This window comes from Ranitomeya imitator, chromosome 2 (assembly GCF_032444005.1).
Source record: "Ranitomeya imitator isolate aRanImi1 chromosome 2, aRanImi1.pri, whole genome shotgun sequence".
NCBI lineage: Eukaryota > Metazoa > Chordata > Amphibia > Anura > Dendrobatidae > Ranitomeya > Ranitomeya imitator.
Genome location: NC_091283.1, coordinates 599,791,627 through 599,812,973, shown reverse-complemented (window position 1 = coordinate 599,812,973; position 21,347 = coordinate 599,791,627). Strand labels below are relative to the sequence as shown.

The window sequence follows — 21,347 nt, the reverse complement described above, 5'->3', positions numbered from 1 at the left end:
ATTATACAGTATGGAGCATCATATGTGGCCATTATACAGTATGCAGCATCATGTGAGCCCATTATACTGTATGGAGCATCACGTGGGGCCAGTACACTGTACGCAGCATCATTTGGCACCATTATACAGTATGGAGCATCATGTGTGGCCATTATACAGTATGCAACATCATGTGGGCCCATTATACTGTATGGAGCATCATGTGGGGCCAGTACACTGTACGCAGCATCATTTGGGGCCATTATACAGTATGGAGCATCATGTGTGGCCATTATACAGTATGGAGCATCATGTGGGGCCAGTACACTGTATGCAGCATCATTTGGGGCCATTATACAGTATGGAGCGTCATGTGTGGCCATTATACAGTATGGAGCATCATGTGTGGCCATTATACAGTATGGAGCATCATGTCTGGCCATTATACAGTATGGAGCATCATGTGTGGCCATTATACAGTATGGAGCGCTATGTGTGGCCATTATACAGTATGGAGCGTCATGTGTGGCCATTATACAGTATGGAGCATCATGTGGGGCCAGTACACTGTATGCAGCATCATTTGGGGCCATTATACAGTATGGAGCGTCATGTGTGGCCATTATACAGTATGGAGCATCAAGTGTGGCCATTATACAGTATGGAGCATCATGTGTGGCCATTATACAGTATGGAGCATCATGTCTGGCCATTATACAGTATGGAGCATCATGTGTGGCCATTATACAGTATGGAGCGCTATGTGTAGCCATTATACAGTATGGAGCGTCATGTGTGGCCATTATACAGTATGGAGCATCATGTGGGGCCAGTACACTGTATGCAGCATCATTTGGGGCCATTATACTGTATGGAGCGTCATGTGTGGCCATAATACAGTATGGAGCATCATGTGTGACCATTATACAGTATGGAGCACTGTGTTGCCATTTTTTTTGTTTATAATTATTGTTTACGAAACATTGAGATCAGAAGTGCTAAATGGGTGAATGGGCGTGACTAGTTGTGAAATGGGTGTGGTCAGAGGTGTGGCTTAAAATTTGCCGAGGCATGCTGCGCACGCCGCTAACTTTGTCCCTCTTTACCTTCCTCAAAAGTTGGGAGGTATGTGTATTGACCCTGGTACTGTAACCCGCCATATAGTGCTTACTTATATACACATAGATTTTCCTTTTTGTGTTAGTTACCGTAAATGGTGCTGGTTAACGTCCACTGTCTCCACATTGTATGCGTGCGCCGTTGCATCCAAGTTACCTGCTCACATATGGAAGGAGACCACCGGAGCACCCAGAGTAAACCCCTAAAAACTCCTTGCAGATGTTGTCCTTGGTGGGACCCCAGTGCTGCACTACCCACCATGCTGCCCGTTTTCTGACTTATTACTCGGGCACTGTCTGCCACGGTTACAGTTAGAGATTTGGTGGCACTACTACTTGGTGTTGTATGACAGTCATAACTGAGATATTTGATGCCGGTATTGGCACTTTCTTTAGCCCTGTAATATATACGTCTTACAACACTATTATTTGGGCCCCCCATGCAGTGTTACTATGGTGGCGTTTGTGAGGATATGGCCGCTTACTAAAGACTATAGGACAAATGGACGTAGAGCCGAGTCCACAGCTCCAAGAGATAGAGACTTCTCCCAGCACGGAGCACCGGTTTTGTTGTGTTTTATTAGATATTTTCTTGCTTGTCAGTTCATCCTCAGGAATCAATGTTACATTCACTGACAGTAAGCAGAGGAAGAGGAGCAGACTAGATCTTAGGGTACCGTTACACTATACGATTTACCAACGATCACGACCAGCGATACGACCTGGCCGTGATCGTTGGTAAGTCGTTGTGTGGTCGCTGGAGAGCTGTCACACAGACAGCTCTCCAGCGACCAACGATGCCGAGGTCCCCGGGTAACCAGGGTAAACATCGGGTTACTAAGCGCAGGGCCATGCTTAGTAACCCGATGTTTACCCTGGTTACCAGCGTAAAAAAAAACAGTACATACTTACATTCCGGTGTCTGTCCCCTGCCGTCTGCTTCCCGCACTGACTGACTGCCGGCCGTAAAGTGAAAGCACAGCGCGCTGTGCTGTGCTTTCACTTTACGGCCGGCCGGCAGTCAGTCAGTGCGGGAAGCAGACGGCAAGGGACCTGACGGACACCGGAATGTAAGTATGTACTGTTTTTTTTTTTTTACATGTACGATGGTAACCAGGATAAACATCGGGTTACTAAGCGCGGCCCTGCGCTTAGTAACCCGATGTTTACCCTGGTTACAAGCGAACGCATCGCTGGATCGGTGTCACACACACCGATCCAGAGATGACAGCGGGAGATCCAGCGACGAAAGAAAGTTCCAAACGATCTGCTACGACGTACGATTCTCAGCAGGGTCCCTGATCGCTGCTGCGTGTCAGACACAGCGATATCGTATGGATATCGCTGGAACGTCACGGATCGTACCGTCGTAGCGACAAAAGTGCCACTGTGAGACGGTACCCTAATTAGGTATAGTTAAGTCCAGACAGGGGACTGCTAAGGGTAAATGTAAAGCAATTATCCTATCAATCCATTGTTCTGCCAGCCTAGGCTTTTTATTGTGTGGATGGAGATAGTAGACCCAGTCGTCACCACAGGGGGTCTCATGTCAGCCCCAGGTGATGGAAAATGCTTTGTTCTGTGAACTAAAGAATACTGTTTAAGGGGAGGGAAAAATAGACACGGGGTGGAATCAGTTTTTTGAGGAACTTCCATGGCAGAGGATCCAAGCTGGGATGGACGGATGAACTATGGAGTTTGGGAAATTGTTGGCTGGAGGAGTATCCATGAACTATGGTAGTGATATCCATTGTCTGGAGGAACATAGACTGTGACTATACTGGATGGAGATACCAAAAGTTGGGAGACAGTTGTTATTGCCTGGTACGGGGCCAGTCGGCCTGCCAATATCAGATTGGGAACTTGTGGACTGAGGACATTATATGCTGGCCATCTACCTGGATTTGTTGTACAACCATGGATGTATGGAATAAAAATAGTTGCATCGTTAACCTGCCTAGGTGATTTTAATAACACACAACCTCACACCGATATACTGTTAAACTGTCCCGGATTCTGCTGGCTGTCCGACATTTGGGCCGCTGTGCTGTGAGTTGGGGTCTGTCCTGGATTGAGAGACTGTGCCACATTTGGGGTGCTGTGCCATAACTTAGGGTCTGTCCTGGATTCACCGGGACTGTCCCACATTCGGGCCGTTGATCCGTGAGTTGGGGGTCTGTCCCGGATTCTGCTGGCTGTCCCACATTCGGGCCACTGATCCGTGAGTTGGGGGTCTGTCCCGGATTCTGCTGGCTGTCCCACATTCGGGCCACTGATCCGTGAGTTGGGGGTCTGTCCCGGATTCTGCTGGCTGTCCCACATTCGGGCCGCTGATCCGTGTGTTGGGGGTCTGTCCCGGATTCTGCTGGCTGTCCCACATTCGGGCCGCTGATCCGTGTGTTGGGGGTCTGTCCCGGATTCTGCTGGCTGTCCCACATTCGGGCCGCTGTGCCCTGAGTTGGGGGTCTGTCCCGGATTCTGCTGGCTGTCCCACATTCGGGCCGCTGATCCGTGTGTTGGGGGTCTGTCCCGGATTCTGCTGGCTGTCCCACATTCGGGCCGCTGATCCGTGTGTTGGGGGTCTGTCCCGGATTCTGCTGGCTGTCCCACATTCGGGCCGCTGTGCCCTGAGTTGGGGGTCTGTCCCGGATTCTGCTGGCTGTCCCACATTCGGGCCGCTGATCCGTGTGTTGGGGGTCTGTCCCGGATTCTGCTGGCTGTCCCACATTCGGGCCGCTGTGCCCTGAGTTGGGGGTCTGTCCTAAGCTCAGTTGTCTGTGGTGTAGCAGAGAGCGGACAGCTCTTTCCTCCACCGTTCAGTCTATGGAATAAGGTGTGGGGGCTTCTTACTGTGTAGGGAGCACTGTGGGGGCTGCCATACTGTGTGGGTGGCTCTGGGGGGGCTGCCGCAGGAGCGGTGCCTCTTTCTTGGCTTGGTATTAGGGGGGTCAGGCTTAGCTCCTTTTTCACTACAGAATATTAGAGGTTTTGCGTCTCTCTCTGTGCGGGCTGCTACCAGGGAGTAATAGCTGACGGCTGGGGACACCAGGACGCACAGGTCACAGACCCGACTCCCGAGCGGCTCCTGCTGGTCACGTGGTCCTGTGGCATAGTTCTGGTGGTCATGTGATAAGTGAGTGCTTTGCTGCGATTAAACAAGAAGTGGGTGCGGCTCACACTTTCCTCTATTTGCATGATCGCTTTACTTTTGACTTTCTCATCCAATGAGAAGCCACCGTTCAATTCATCCAGTGCGCTGATTGGTGGGCCCTGCTGTCAGTCTACACAGTTATCCCTCCGCTGTTATAAGTGACGTTCTCCGAAGAGTTTCGGGACAGTAGAACACATAAGGTAACGGGCGGAGGATGGCTGCGGAGCGGACGTGCGTCCTGGAGAAAGGGCCCGGGGGCTACGGCTTCCACCTGCACAGTGAGAAGAGCCGGCCGGGCCAGTTCGTGAGACTTGTGGAGCCGGGCTCCATCGCAGAGAAGTCCGGGCTGCGGGCGGGGGATCGGCTGATCCGGGTATGCGGGGAGGACGTGCGGGAACTCGGGCATCAGCAGGTGGTCGGCAAGATCCGGGGGGCCACAGAAGCGCTCATCCTGGAGGTGCAAGGGCCCGAGGAGCAGAGTGAGGAGCCCCCTCAGGTAAGAGCCTCCGGTGACCCCGCTATAGGCGGCTGTGGGCGGGAGGGACATATAGCAGTGACGTCACAAGTGGCTGCGCTCTCACTGCTGCGGCCGCTACTGCTCTCTGCTCCTACAAAGGCAACAGGATGTCAGCATGTGTGATGGTCGGCAGCGCTTATCGCTGTGTGGATGATGGTCGGCAGCGCTTATCGCTGTGTGGATGATGGTCGGCAGCGCTTATCGCTGTGTGGATGATGGTCGGCAGCGCTTATCGCTGTGTGGATGATGGTCGGCAGCGCTTATCGCTGTGTGGATGATGGTCGGCAGCGCTTATCGCTGTGTGGATGATGGTCGGCAGCGCTTATCGCTGTGTGGATGATGGTCGGCAGCGCTTATCGCTGTGTGGATGATGGTCGGCAGCGCTTATCGCTGTGTGGATGATGGTCGGCAGCGCTTATCGCTGTGTGGATGATGGTCGGCAGCGCTTATCGCTGTGTGGATGATGGTCGGCAGCGCTTATCGCTGTGTGGATGATGGTCGGCAGCGCTTATCGCTGTGTGGATGATGGTCGGCAGCGCTTATCGCTGTGTGGATGATGGTCGGCAGCGCTTATCGCTGTGTGGATGATGGTCGGCAGCGCTTATCGCTGTGTGGATGATGGTCGGCAGCGCTTATCGCTGTGTGGATGATGGTCGGCAGCGCTTATCGCTGTGTGGATGATGGTCGGCAGCGCTTATCGCTGTGTGGATGATGGTCGGCAGCGCTTATCGCTGTGTGGATGATGGTCGGCAGCGCTTATCGCTGTGTGGATGATGGTCGGCAGCGCTTATCGCTGTGTGGATGATGGTCGGCAGCGCTTATCGCTGTGTGGATGATGGTCGGCAGCGCTTATCGCTGTGTGGATGATGGTCGGCAGCGCTTATCGCTGTGTGGATGATGGTCGGCAGCGCTTATCGCTGTGTGGATGATGGTCGGCAGCGCTTATCGCTGTGTGGATGATGGTCGGCAGCGCTTATCGCTGTGTGGATGATGGTCGGCAGCGCTTATCGCTGTGTGGATGATGGTCGGCAGCGCTTATCGCTGTGTGGATGATGGTCGGCAGCGCTTATCGCTGTGTGGATGATGGTCGGCAGCGCTTATCGCTGTGTGGATGATGGTCGGCAGCGCTTATCGCTGTGTGGATGATGGTCGGCAGCGCTTATCGCTGTGTGGATGATGGTCGGCAGCGCTTATCGCTGTGTGGATGATGGTCGGCAGCGCTTATCGCTGTGTGGATGATGGTCGGCAGCGCTTATCGCTGTGTGGATGATGGTCGGCAGCGCTTATCGCTGTGTGGATGATGGTCGGCAGCGCTTATCGCTGTGTGGATGATGGTCGGCAGCGCTTATCGCTGTGTGGATGATGGTCGGCAGCGCTTATCGCTGTGTGGATGATGGTCGGCAGCGCTTATCGCTGTGTGGATGATGGTCGGCAGCGCTTATCGCTGTGTGGATGATGGTCGGCAGCGCTTATCGCTGTGTGGATGATGGTCGGCAGCGCTTATCGCTGTGTGGATGATGGTCGGCAGCGCTTATCGCTGTGTGGATGATGGTCGGCAGCGCTTATCGCTGTGTGGATGATGGTCGGCAGCGCTTATCGCTGTGTGGATGATGGTCGGCAGCGCTTATCGCTGTGTGGATGATGGTCGGCAGCGCTTATCGCTGTGTGGATGATGGTCGGCAGCGCTTATCGCTGTGTGGATGATGGTCGGCAGCGCTTATCGCTGTGTGGATGATGGTCGGCAGCGCTTATCGCTGTGTGGATGATGGTCGGCAGCGCTTATCGCTGTGTGGATGATGGTCGGCAGCGCTTATCGCTGTGTGGATGATGGTCGGCAGCGCTTATCGCTGTGTGGATGATGGTCGGCAGCGCTTATCGCTGTGTGGATGATGGTCGGCAGCGCTTATCGCTGTGTGGATGATGGTCGGCAGCGCTTATCGCTGTGTGGATGATGGTCGGCAGCGCTTATCGCTGTGTGGATGATGGTCGGCAGCGCTTATCGCTGTGTGGATGATGGTCGGCAGCGCTTATCGCTGTGTGGATGATGGTCGGCAGCGCTTATCGCTGTGTGGATGATGGTCGGCAGCGCTTATCGCTGTGTGGATGATGGTCGGCAGCGCTTATCGCTGTGTGGATGATGGTCGGCAGCGCTTATCGCTGTGTGGATGATGGTCGGCAGCGCTTATCGCTGTGTGGATGATGGTCGGCAGCGCTTATCGCTGTGTGGATGATGGTCGGCAGCGCTTATCGCTGTGTGGATGATGGTCGGCAGCGCTTATCGCTGTGTGGATGATGGTCGGCAGCGCTTATCGCTGTGTGGATGATGGTCGGCAGCGCTTATCGCTGTGTGGATGATGGTCGGCAGCGCTTATCGCTGTGTGGATGATGGTCGGCAGCGCTTATCGCTGTGTGGATGATGGTCGGCAGCGCTTATCGCTGTGTGGATGATGGTCGGCAGCGCTTATCGCTGTGTGGATGATGGTCGGCAGCGCTTATCGCTGTGTGGATGATGGTCGGCAGCGCTTATCGCTGTGTGGATGATGGTCGGCAGCGCTTATCGCTGTGTGGATGATGGTCGGCAGCGCTTATCGCTGTGTGGATGATGGTCGGCAGCGCTTATCGCTGTGTGGATGATGGTCGGCAGCGCTTATCGCTGTGTGGATGATGGTCGGCAGCGCTTATCGCTGTGTGGATGATGGTCGGCAGCGCTTATCGCTGTGTGGATGATGGTCGGCAGCGCTTATCGCTGTGTGGATGATGGTCGGCAGCGCTTATCGCTGTGTGGATGATGGTCGGCAGCGCTTATCGCTGTGTGGATGATGGTCGGCAGCGCTTATCGCTGTGTGGATGATGGTCGGCAGCGCTTATCGCTGTGTGGATGATGGTCGGCAGCGCTTATCGCTGTGTGGATGATGGTCGGCAGCGCTTATCGCTGTGTGGATGATGGTCGGCAGCGCTTATCGCTGTGTGGATGATGGTCGGCAGCGCTTATCGCTGTGTGGATGATGGTCGGCAGCGCTTATCGCTGTGTGGATGATGGTCGGCAGCGCTTATCGCTGTGTGGATGATGGTCGGCAGCGCTTATCGCTGTGTGGATGATGGTCGGCAGCGCTTATCGCTGTGTGGATGATGGTCGGCAGCGCTTATCGCTGTGTGGATGATGGTCGGCAGCGCTTATCGCTGTGTGGATGATGGTCGGCAGCGCTTATCGCTGTGTGGATGATGGTCGGCAGCGCTTATCGCTGTGTGGATGATGGTCGGCAGCGCTTATCGCTGTGTGGATGATGGTCGGCAGCGCTTATCGCTGTGTGGATGATGGTCGGCAGCGCTTATCGCTGTGTGGATGATGGTCGGCAGCGCTTATCGCTGTGTGGATGATGGTCGGCAGCGCTTATCGCTGTGTGGATGATGGTCGGCAGCGCTTATCGCTGTGTGGATGATGGTCGGCAGCGCTTATCGCTGTGTGGATGATGGTCGGCAGCGCTTATCGCTGTGTGGATGATGGTCGGCAGCGCTTATCGCTGTGTGGATGATGGTCGGCAGCGCTTATCGCTGTGTGGATGATGGTCGGCAGCGCTTATCGCTGTGTGGATGATGGTCGGCAGCGCTTATCGCTGTGTGGATGATGGTCGGCAGCGCTTATCGCTGTGTGGATGATGGTCGGCAGCGCTTATCGCTGTGTGGATGATGGTCGGCAGCGCTTATCGCTGTGTGGGTTACGTTTTTGCTCGCTTACCCATTATCAGCCAGTATAAATGGGCTGCCATATCAGCAAAGTGCTCATTGGTGGGGTGAAACTACTCTTAAACTTTCTTATCATCGTTCTCGGCAGCACATTGCCCGCTGTACGCAGGACATGTGCTGCAGAGAGCACTGATATTCTGTGCATATTAAAGTGCAGCCTGTTCGTGTCTCCCAAAACTGTGCCAGGCCCCATGACCAGTCCTCCACATGAGCTCCCGTGTCATCACTAAGGCTGGGTTCAGATTGCGTTTTAGCAGTCCGTTAGAGAGACTGCCTTACACCGTGGCATAACGCGGTGTAACGCAGTCTGTTAACGCTGCCATTGAGCTCTATTTCGGGTGCATTGCTAGCGCACGCCCATAAGGCTGGGTTCACACTGCGTTAACAGCAGCCCGTTCAGCTAGTGCAGATAGAGCTAGCGATGGGCCCGAAATAGAGCTCAATGGCAGCGTTAACGGACTGCTAAAACGCAATCTGAACCCAGCCTAATGGGCGACCACTAGCGATGTGCCGTCATTGAGTGACTGACCCTGGGACGCGGGCTGCAGCATTTCCGGGCCCGTCACCGCTAGCGCAGATACAGCATCTGCTAGCTCTATCTGCGCTAGCAAGTCGGCACTTGTGTTAACAGCAGCCCATTAACGCATGTGTTGAACGGCCTGCATTAACGCAATGTGAACCCTGCCTAAGGCTAAGTTCACATATGAGTATATGTACGCAGTGTATCACCTGCATACGCAAGCGCAGCGTTTTTTTATCCGCATCAGCTTACTCATGACAGCAAAAAAAAGCTGCATGTGCATACGTACACCATGTTAAATATATGTACGCATGACGTATGCGGATGAAACACTGCGTACACAGACGCAAATGTGAAACCGGCCTTCGTCTGTGCGTGCAGCGTTTGGTCCGCATACATCTGCATGTGTACATGGTGTACGCATGGACATGCGTATACATGCTTTTGCGTACGCATACGTCTTTTCGCAGTGTGCGGCGGTGTCCTGCGAATGCAACATGTTGCATTTTTGGAGGATTCAAAAATCTGTCAAATATGCGGATGAGTGCGTTAAAAAGCGCATTGCTGTCTATGGGAACGCATGCGTTTGATGCGCTTGCGTACTTCGGACTGCGCATGTCCAGGAACTGATTGAGACACGCCCTCCTGGAAATATCGAACGCATGCGCATAAAGGCAGGCAAGAAATGCATACAAGCACATGCAGCGGTTTTCCTTGCCGTCATGCGTAAGCTGATGTGGTAAACGCTGCGTAAACATTCGTATTGGCATTAGTTTGCGTATGCAGATGATAACCTGGCCTTATTATGTGTCTGTTCCTCACAGTACATCTGACCGGACGTGTGCTGTTACCGTATCCCCTCTGCGTCCATGAGCGGTCGGGCTGAGGCCCACCGCAGTGCTGTCGGCCATCTTCCTTACAGCCTGCCTCTCTGGGGGAATACATCATGTTGCCCCCACACCAAACTTCATATCCCGTTTCAGGGCTTTTTTTACCAGACACAACATTGAGGATGTCCGCCCCTGACAGGACGACCCGGGTTCATGATATGTGCGAGTTTCTCCTGGTTTACTGCAGAAATCTGCGCCTGTAGCTGCTCAGCAACAGCCCATGTGCACTGGGTGACAACTGCAGACCTCCATCTTGTGTCCTCTCCTGGCATTGAGTTACCAGCTTGCCCTCCTGCCCACATCGATTGTTTGGCTATTTCCTTCCTGCAGACCCCCACCCCCCATTGTCAGAGCGGAGCCTCGGCACTGACACCACTGTGCTCAGAATAGTTACTTCATGGGTGGAGGAAGGACAGGACTGCAATGTCAATGCTTTCTTCGTATGCAACAGGACATGGGAATTTACAAAATCCCATTCATTTCTATGGGGCCAAAGTGATGGCATATCTGCACCCTCCCTGAAGCCAAAGGGAGCCGAGATGGGGCAGTGTGTAAATGGGGGTCCGCCAGTCTACACTATGATGCGGGGCCACTGCTGTGTGCATTCCCTCCCAGATGAACTCTCGGCTCTTCTCCCCCTCATGAAGGACTTAAAGGGGTCATTTATTCAGCTCATTAAATTCACATAAAACGTCAGAATTTTCATCTTTGGCGCACAGATACAAATTGACAATCTGTGATAGTATCCAGACTGCTGGACGATGCCACACGATCCGTTTATTTATTAATTTCCTGTCTTTTTGCCCACAAGTCCAAAAAACTCTACATGCACCGTCTGTTTACTCCTTAATGCTGCACGTTACCGCCAATTGGTCCCCTTCCCCCTTCTGGTTGCTGTAAATGCAATACTAGGGGCTACATAGTACACTCCCAGAGGGGTAAGGAGACTGATCTGAAAATTTAGGGAGGGCAAGAGACTCGATGGAAATTTACTAACGACTATGGACATAGTTCATCAATGATATTTGTCAGACTTCTGGCTTAAAACATCTTGAAATGTCACACAAACTTTGACTTTTGCCATTTTTGTACTACTCCTGACAGCTCTGCCAAATCGGGCGGCAGGACTTGGCAAAGCTTGCCTACCAAACTCATCATAATTTTAAATTACACCAGGAATATACGCCAGATGGTGTAACATTTCAGACTCAATGCAATTATAGGGTGCCCTGCTTAAAGGGAACCTGTCACCCCCAAAATCGAAGGTGAGCTAAGCCCACCGGCATCAGGGGTTTATCTACAGCAATCTGGAATGCTGTAGATAAGCCCCCGATGTATCCTGAAAGATGAGAAAAAGAGGTTACATTATACTCGCCCATGGGCGGTTCTGGTCCAAAGGGCGTCGCGGTCCGGGGCCTCTCATCTTATGATGACATCCTCTTCTTGTCTTCACGCTCCGGCGCAGGCGTACTTTGTCTGCCCTGTTGAGGGCAGAGCAAAGTACTGCAGTGTGCAGGCGCCAGGAAAGGTCAGAGAGGCCCGGCGCCTGCGCACTGCAGTACTTTGCTCTGCCCTCAACAGGCCAGATAAAGTATGCCGGAGCCGCAGTGTGAAGACAAGAGGACGTCCTCGTAAGAAGATGGAGGCCCCGGACCGCGACGCCCATCGGATCGGACCGATTGCTGCATACAGGTATATACTGCTGCACATGCTCCATCTTAGTTTGTATAGGCCTCTGTGGAGTTAGCAGAGCATCACCATGCTGAGAATGTGACAAAGGGGCGAGTACCTGAGCATCATGTATCTGTATGCTGTTTGCTCTACACTTCATACATCAAGTGGCGCCATACTATGCAACGAAATACCGTAATTTCTCAATAGGTCAATATTTCAAATTAATGGAAAATGCTGTTAATTTTTCATGATCTGTATAATACTTCTGGTGACTTCACCTCTTTAATTACCGTGTCTTTTTCCAGGCTATTAAAGAGCCCCCTGCATCTGTAACCGAAAAGGTGAGGCTATATGTGTGAGTTGTGTTTTTACTCCGCTTCCATATTTTGCTATTAATCACTTGGCCGTTCTTGGTAATATATAGGAAGTTGTAAGAGGCTGGATAGTGTGTAGTGTTCAGTCCTCAAGAAGTGACAGTTCTGCATGCTGCAGACTGACTGGTTCGGATACTGGCGCTATACACCAAGCGCACTAGTCACTTGTATGGAGCGTCAGTGACACATGACCGCTGTCTGCAATCTCCCCCAAATACCTACACATGAACGCTAGACTCTGCAATGGGGAGTAAGCGGCTGCCCCTCTTCTGTCCTAGCCTAATGACCAGGACAAGTGTACTATACCTGCTGCTCACACGCAACATGGCAGGTATCTGTAGACGACACGTCTGGATGTGGAGGCGAGCGGAGCAAGATTGCTCCTCTAAGTGGGCAAAGTATAAGGCGCTTTACTGCATATCTTAATGGGAATCCCTCATCCGATTCATGTTGCCCGAGCCACCAGCAGCATGAATCTGATCCAGGCTGTGCAATTGCAGCCAGGTAATGGTTACTCTGAAATACAGCAGCGGGAATGAGGAAGGCCTGACTACTCGGTGCAGCTCCCAGCTGACTTCTCCACACCAAGCTCCAGCTGATTGGTCTCCACTTACTTACACATGGTAGAGAACTGTCAGTCGACTAGAACGGTTGCAGGGAGAAGCTGGCCATGGGACTGCATCGGGTTAGGTCTTCCTATAGTTCCTAGCCACCTTTTCTCTGCACCGCTCCTGTTAATTGATAGGCCTCTCTCTGTTCACATGGTCGAGACCGGTCAGTCACCTAGGTCAGTGCGGACGGCCGGGGACCACACCAGACTAGTCAATCTCTGCTTATAGGCCGTGGTTGACTATTCAGACTGATTTCTCAAATGCCTCAATGTTTCAGAGAAAGACCGACCTGGCTGCAGTTGAGCAGTCGGGCTCACATTCATTCTGCCCGAGGTTTGGACACCATGGATCTAATGACCGGTTCCACAACTCCATTCTGGTGGCTGCTGATAAATGGGCGATGCTTTGCCGTAAATGGGGAGAATCTATTCTAGGGTTTAGTTGCTGTTGAGGGTTTCCTGATCTCCATCTGTATGTACCTTCATACTGTGCATGTGCTGCGGCTCCATGTCCTCCACCCGCTCCCCTGCCTGTCTGACTTGGTGGCCACAGCACTTCCTCTTGTATAACTAATAATACTCCTCCTGCGTCTGAGGTGCAGGTTGGAGACCAGAGACGTTTTATAATGTGTAATGCCCAGGTCTAAGCTGCCAACACACAATGAAACGGATTTGTGTGGCGTGTCTAGGCATGCCGGCAGGGGTATGGTTGGCATAACACAAGTCTCCATGCCCTGCTTGATGGAAAGGATCCAAGCACAGGGCTGAGGGTGTGACTTCTGAGGGACCTTGCCTCCATCCTAATCTTATTTGCTTGGGTGGACCTTAGCAATTTTTCCGAATGTTAGGTGCCAACCTTGATAAATATACATAAATGTGGCCAGTATGAATGCACGTTTCTCACTTCAGAGTGAAGGACGTCCCAGGCTGTGTACCATGAAGAAGGGCTCCGGAGGGTACGGATTCAATCTCCACAGTGACAAGAATCATCCAGGGCAGTATGTCCGAGCCGTTGATCCTGACTCGCCTGCTGAGCGGTCCGGGCTTCTTCCAAAAGATCGTATTTTAGAGGTAAGGTCCTCTGAGTATACTACAGCAGCTGTTTAGCTACATGGTGACGGAGGGCAACGGATGAGTCTCTAATATACCGTAAGTGTTTCCGAATGTTAATGGTAGCACAAGCGATAGAATAATTGCCAAGAACATGACTAATATTCGGGGTGAGTTGGTATAGGCAATGAGAGGTGTGAAGGAGCTGGTCTCTTTATGATACGGGATGGGGAGACACCCAGGTAAGAGTGGAGGAGAAATATTACGTAAAAGCTGTATCAAGACCTATGGGGTGATGGCTGAGAATTATCGTCGTTAGTTTGTGTCAAGCATTTTTTTTTTTTTTATGGGCAGGAGTGTAAAAGTTGTGACGTTGAGCTTCATATACCCAGTATAATCTGCATCACACTGGGCCACGACTGGTTCTGGGCCTAGTAAAGGGTGCAGATGAGCCTTTATAATATAGCTGTATATATTTATGCAGAATATATATATATATATATATATTTTTTTTTTTTTTGTCCTCCTGTAACATAATTTTGGGGGTCAGTAGGATTAACCAGATTTATAGTTTTACAATCTTAAGGGGAGAGAGAAAAGCTGCAGAAACGATCAAGGGCTCATTTTGAAACTGATGTTTTTGGACATGCAGAGTTCTGCATCTCACTTTAACCCCCGATATCTCAGGCTGGATTACATCTGCTATGTTGATTCTCTTGGAAATGAAGCCTGTGATCTCTCTTCTGTAGCTGAGGTGTGGCCATTAGTAGCCAGGAGGCGTCTCGTACATCTTTGGCTATTGACGTGCTGCCCTGCAAGGATGCATGAGATGTGTCCTCAGCAGGATGAGGGTATGTGTACACGTTCAGTACTTGGTGCAGATTTCTGTGCATCGGGGGTTTTGTGATAAAGCTGCTCAGAAACAAAATGACAAATCTGCAACATGTGCACAATGCCTTAGGGTTAAGGGATTGTCACATCAATCAGAAGATCCTGCCTGAGGGTTCCCAGAGCTTTAGAGATGACTTGCATACACATTCATTGCGTGTCAGTCATTTTATTTTCATCTATAACCACCATGAATGTTTAATTCAGATCCATAATGGAGCAAACGAGATCTTATGATATTAGCAGATCACTTCATGCCCCTTTTCATATATCTATCCACTATCTGGAGGACCAGTCCTGGACAGACCGCTGACCTGGTGTAATACCTAACTTTCCCTGTAGTGGCGCTGGAGGGTAATTGAACACTTGCTACCAGGTTTCCCAAGGAGGCTCTTTGTGATCTGAATATTGTCAGGAGACTCTAACAAGCGATGAATATCCAATGTTGAAAACCTCCTGTAAAGACCCTGTAAATAGTTGGCGAAAAAACCCCATTCTATATCCGACCATGAGAATGAAGTGGCAGCAGTCACATTACTATGGTCTTGTTTCTTTCAGGTCAATGGGGAGAGCATGTTGGGGAAACAGCATGGCGATGTGGTGAGTGCCATCAAAGCCGGTGGTGATGAAACGTCCCTGCTGGTGGTGGATCCGCTGACGGATAAATACTTCCAGGAATGTCATGTGACCCCCGGACGGGAGCACTTGACAGGTGAGTAGGATGGGATTGTGAGGGGCTGATCCTTGCTCCCTCCTCTCCTCTCCAATCTGCTTAGCCGGATTATACGTTCCGCTCCACGTGGGGGCTGTATGAAGGACGCCAGCAACTTGCTCATCTAGCAGTTTGCTAGCAGCTTTTGATCTCAGCCCTTCCTGATGACTCCCACAATGCTGGCTTGTTACTTGTTTGGAGAGATTTATATTTCCTCTTTATTACTTTTTCTCCCTCCTGGGCCACACTAATCTCCAAGGTAATACTTTTCATAGTAGACCCTTTTTTTATTTTTACTCACTTACATAGCACCATTATTTCCACAGCACTTTACAGACATGGTCTTATAACGGTTTTATTGAAGAATGAATTTATCTGTACAAGCATATGGATTATTCTGTGTAAAGTGCCATCATATTCCACAGAGCTGTACAGAGATTACCACACACTTCAACAACATATTGCAAAGACCGTAGCCCACCCTGTAGAACTAAATGGACCGAAGGGTCTCATTTATTTCACACTTCTGTTTTATTGTGGTTCCAAACCTGGACACTAAATTTTCCACCATAGATTTCCTTTAAGGTTCTTGGGACTGTCAGTAGAATCACCCTCCTCGCTCCTCAGCTGTCTCCATGGGCATGTAGGTCATCTGATCGCAGATATCTAGGTATCATTGTGTTCAGCTTCCTAGGTTTTATTTCTGAGAAATCCAAGTTTGTTTTTTTTCATATGTAAATGAGCTGTTAACGCACTTCAAGAATGGAGGTATTTTTGTTTTTGCATTTTCGTATTTTTTTTGTTTTGTTTTTTTTCTTTTGCGCCCCCTCTTCCCAGAGTCATAACTTTTTATTTATTTTTCTGTCAAATGGCCATGTGAGGGCTTGTTTTTTGCAGGACAAGTTGAACTTTTGAACGTCACCATTTGTTTTAACATATCGTGTACTGCAAAACGGTGGGGGGTGGGGGGGAGTCCAAATGCGGTGAAATTGCAAAAAAAGTGCAATTCCACAGTGTTGTGTGGGGTATAACCATGTTCACGAAATCCTAAAAATGACCGGCCATTATGATTCTCTAGGTCATTGAGTTCATGGACACCAAACATGTCTAGGCTGTTTTATTTAAGTGGTGTGAAAAAAAAAAAAAAGCTAACTTTTTGTTAAAAAAAAGTGCCATTTTCCGAGACCTGTAGCATCTTAATTTTTTTTTTATTTATTTTTTTTATTTTGAATGGGACGAAAGGGGGATGATTTGAACTCTTAGGGTATGTGTACACGTTGCTGATCTAGTGCGGATCCGCAGCGTTTTTTACTGTGCAGAAACGCTACAGATCCGCAAGTGATTTACAGTAAAATGTAAATCAATGGATAAAGAAAAATGCTGTGCTAATAGTGTGGAAAATTCCATGCAGAAAAGCTGCGGATTAAAAGGAGCATGTCGCTTCTTTTGTGCAGATCTGCAGCGTCTTTGTTACCCATTCCATTATAGAAATCCGCAGGGGTAAAAACGCATCAAATCCGCTCCTGCGTTTTCTGCCAAGAGATGCAGAATCCGCACAAAATATTTGAGAGGCAAATCTGTAACTTGTGCACATACGTACGTGTATATATGTATATGTGTGTGTGTGTGTGTGTGTGTGTGTGTATGTATATATATATATATATATATATATATGTATGTATGTATGTGTATATATATGTGTATATATATGTGTGTGGTTTTGTTTTACTTTTTGCATGCTTCAATAGTCTAGAATCTGCAGTTATCTGATGGGCTCTGCTACATACAGACGCTGATCAGATCGTTTGTATGTAGCAGAATTGCTCGCTTGCTTTGAGTGCTGATCACAGGGCAGCGCTCATAGCAATCCGGCTACGACAAGTATAGAGGTCTGCTGGAGACCTTTGGTTGTCATGCCAACCTATCGGTGACCCATGATCACGTGGCTGGGTCACCGATGGGCAGGATTTCCGGTGCGCTTACCGGAAATGTGAGTTACATGTCGCTGTCAGAGGTTGACAGTGGCATTTAACAGGTTAACATCCGTGGGTGGATCGCTATTCCACACATGGCTGTTAGGCTATGTTCACATTTGCGTTGATGGGCGCAGCGTCGTCGACGCGTGCATCATGCGCCACCCTATCTTTAACATGGGGGTGGGGGGGGGTCGCGTGGACATGCGCCGGTATATGTTGTATTGCGTTTTACAACGCATGTGTCATATTGACGCACAGACAGGGCGCAGAGGACGCTACTTGTAGCGTTTTCCCTGCGCCGAAATTCCTGCTCTGCACGATCTTATGACAACGCATGCGTCGCAAAACGCTGCGTTGTGTACATGCGTTGTTGGTTGCGTCGCCGACGCTGCGCCCAACAACGCAAATCTGAACATAGCCTTAGAGGTGCGTGTCGGCTGTTCAAAACAGCTGACATGTGTCGGGAAAGATGTGGGCTCCGCCCTGGAGCCCACATAAGTAAGATCTATGGACTGGACACTGATCTCCCAGAGAATGTGTCTCCAGAGATTATTTTAAAGGGAACCTGTCATCAGACATCAGAAAATGGCGCTATTAATTTGCAGGTTAATAACGTTATTATGCTAGCTGGTGCCTGCACGTAGCCCAACGCTGTGGGGAGAAAATGAACTTTATTCTCCCCAGCAGTGTTCATATTTCAGTCACGGTGGGTGGTGCCGGCACAGTTTTGGTCACTGCTCTGAGTACACAGAGCGGCTACTGTAACTGCACCCCCGGCCCTGACTGACAGACGGTCCTAATGCTGGTGGTGCGGTTACAGGGGCCACTCTGTATTATCAGAGCAGTGACTGACAGCGGACCCCAATGCAGAGCCAGCATCAGTCAGGTCTGGGGGCATGATTTCAGTCACAGGGGGCGATGCCAGCATGGGTTCAGTCACCTCTGAGTATACAGTGGCTTCACTGTAACCCCACCCCTGGGCCTTACTGATACTGGTTTTGCATTGGGGCGGCTGTCAGTCAGGGGCGCAGTTACAGCGGCTGCTCTGTATACTCATAGCAGTGACTGAAACCCCTGGCCCTGACTGACAGCCGCCCCAATGCAGAGCCAGCATCAGTCAGGTCTGGGGGCATGATTTCTGAGTATACAGTGGCCTTACTGATACTGGTTTTGCATTGGGGCGGCTGTCAGTCAGGGCCAGGTGCGCAGCTACAGCGGCTGCTCTGTATACTCATAGCAGTGATTAAAACTGGAATGCTGCTAGGGAGAATAAGATACATTTTCTCCCCACATTGCTATGCTGGTCCTCACCTGCACGTAGCCTAATGCTGTTGACCTGCAGATTAAACCCTTATCCATTTTATTCAGCTTCCTATGACCTACGTGCCCTTATAGATGGCTTAGGAGGGGTTTGCCTACTGACAGATTCCCTTCAATCTTTTTTTTTTTTTTTTTGGTTGTGGTCAGCATTATTTGCATTTCAGGACTTAAAACTTGTAGTTTTAACAATATCATTCTATTTTCTAGGTCCATTGCCGGATAAAGTTGCCAATGGAGACATTGAAAAGGTAATGCTGTGTACTGTATAGTGTCACTGTTCTTTCTTAACCTTACATATGTGATTATGGGTTGTCCAGTAACATAGTCAATGTTGCAGCGGTCATATCTCCCGTGTGTGACGTGTTCCACCTCCCTCTAATACTTTTTATAATGTCCAGGTAGTGAACAATCCTTTAAACTTATTATCTTGCATTTCAGGAGGACCAGTCCGATGTGCATCTGGAGAATGATGTTTCAGGAGACTCCCCGGTGTCTTCTCCAGAGCCTCTGCCATTAGATATGTCATCCACAGAACAGAGTGAAAAGGTAACTTTTATGGGCTAGAATATTGCATTAATCTCCAATAAATACTTTATCACATGTTTTGTGGGTAAATGTATGATTCTACTACTGGACAGCCCACTGATCACTAGACCTGTGGTCCCAAGTTCCCTTATGTGACTAGAGCTTTTAGTGTGCATGTCACCACCACGCAGTTTACTTCTTGGCGTAGACTGCTCTCCTAGCTCTCTGCAAAAGGGTGATAAATGAATTTTGGGGGAAACTGCTTTAAAAATCTGTTTGGACCACAGAGTTCGAAAGCATCAGCCTTTAGCATAGGTTTGGTTCTTTAAGTATACGGGCGCTTTGGTGGATCCAAAATGGAGACCATAAAACTACTGATACTATGGTGTGGGGCCGAATAAAGCATAAAGGGGACTTTCACCGATGGACATCTGTTATTAATCCACAAGTTGAATGATAAATAGCTGATCGCTAGGCTTCTTATTGCTAGGACCACTACTGATGGAGATGTTGTCCTCTTTTTGCAGATTTTCCATTGAGGAAAAGTGTGACTGGAGTGGCAATTGAGCATGCACCCAGTTGATCAATGTATTGTTTGTGGGTGACTGAAATGCCAAGTGTTGTACTGGTGACTGTATGTCTGTCTAAGATTGTGTAGAAAGCCATCCATTCTCATAGCAGTGGATCTGCAGTACTCAGCTGCGGCCACTATACAGTTGATGGTGCTGTGCTGTTTCACTCTACAACTGATCACTTTTGGCTGTAACTGGCGCCAAGATCAGCTGATCTGTGGAGGTGCCAGGTTTCACTCCACTCCCGCCCCCCCCCATTGACCTGTTATTGATGATTTATCCTAAGGGTAGACCATCAAATTAAAGTAAGACAACCCCCTTTAAAATGTAAACTCAAACCGGATCCAAATGGATATACTACGGTTCTATACACAGCAGGTAGTTGGAGCAGCTGTGTCGGGCCTGGTGTATTTCTCACACAGTTCTGCCCCATGGCTCACCCCTCCTCTGTACGTACTGATCTGCTGTTTTCACCTTGATGGCTTTGTTACTTCTATATAACAAGGTCATGTCGTCTGTACTGTGTTTGTAATGCAAACACCAGCTGTGACTATAAAATTAAAATGTAATATTTTTATTTTTTTTATAGGTAACTCCGGAATCTGACCCAGCACCCATCATTGACCCCGTGCCTGCAGCTGAAACTCTTGATCTTAACATGTCACTGGCCATAGCCAAGGAACGAGCCCACCAAAAGCGTTCCCAAAAAAAGGCACCCACAATGGACTGGACTAAAAGAAAGGAAGTTTTTAGTAGCCTGTGAGAGCGTGATAGTCCTGGTCTGCACCCAGCAATATTCCTGTGATCTGAATCCGCAGTTATTCCCGTTCCTGTTATCTGCAGAGACTGGGTATTGCCCCTGTTCTGTGGGGTCTGTCCGTCAAGGAAGATGCTTGTGAACCTGTGAATCCGTCCACATTTCCCTGGAGTTAAGAGAAAGCATAGAAGTGCATATAGGACAGTACAGCATTAACGCCATGCTAACCTGGGGCAAGCGTTGAAGCCATGGTTCTGATGGGCCACTGTAATATTGTGTAACCATTGGGGTCATTGATCACACTGGCAGAATGCCTCTATGTTTACATGGAAAGCACTGTAATGGCAGGTCCCAATTGCCTACAACTGAAGAGACTTAAAGCCACTTGGATCAATGACCCTAATGGTCACATCACTGGTCACATCACTGCATGGTGTCCTGTTCGGCCAGAAACGCTGTATCGGTCGGTGGCTTTGTCGGCATCAGACTGCTCGTCGGAACAAGCCCTTATGCAGTCTGCAAAAGCTGTTTCTTTCTGTTAGAAAGTTCTATTTCTGAGACTTCTTAAGGTCCTACTGAATTTCCATTTTTTTTTTTTTTTTTTTTTTTTTTTTCTTTCACTGATTTTGCCTGTTAAAGTTTTTCTAATGGGTTGTGACACTGTCGCCACATATTTTGCTATGTAGATGAATACAGATATCTTTACTTTTACCAGTTGTTCTGGATTATTGAGTTGCAGATTTGCATTTCTAAGTAGTATACATTTTTACACAAGATACTTCTAAAACATATGACACTTGTCATAAAATTAATGTTGGTGCAGTCCTGTGAGCTTCATTGCAGGAAATATGACCTGAAGTTTGGACTACTACACCATACTTTAGACACAAAAGTTGGATATGATATATCGATTTAAATTTATTAATTTCCTAGATACATTGCCTTAAAGGGAATCTTTTGGCCCCTTGAT

At 49.4% G+C, this 21,347-nt stretch overlaps 1 protein-coding gene across 1 annotated transcript; it reads left to right on the top strand.

Annotated features, from left to right (window-relative positions):
* The first annotated feature begins 4,407 nt into the window (after window positions 1-4,407).
* NHERF1 (NHERF family PDZ scaffold protein 1) lies at window positions 4,408-21,088 on the top strand. Its single transcript, XM_069752385.1, has 7 exons — window positions 4,408-4,744; window positions 11,899-11,934; window positions 13,487-13,648; window positions 15,074-15,227; window positions 18,731-18,771; window positions 18,962-19,069; window positions 20,210-21,088. The coding sequence occupies exons 1-7, from the start codon at window positions 4,463-4,465 to the stop codon at window positions 20,381-20,383; spliced, it is 957 nt and encodes a 318-aa protein (XP_069608486.1). The 5' UTR covers window positions 4,408-4,462; the 3' UTR covers window positions 20,384-21,088.
* Window positions 21,089-21,347: the final 259 nt, after the last annotated feature.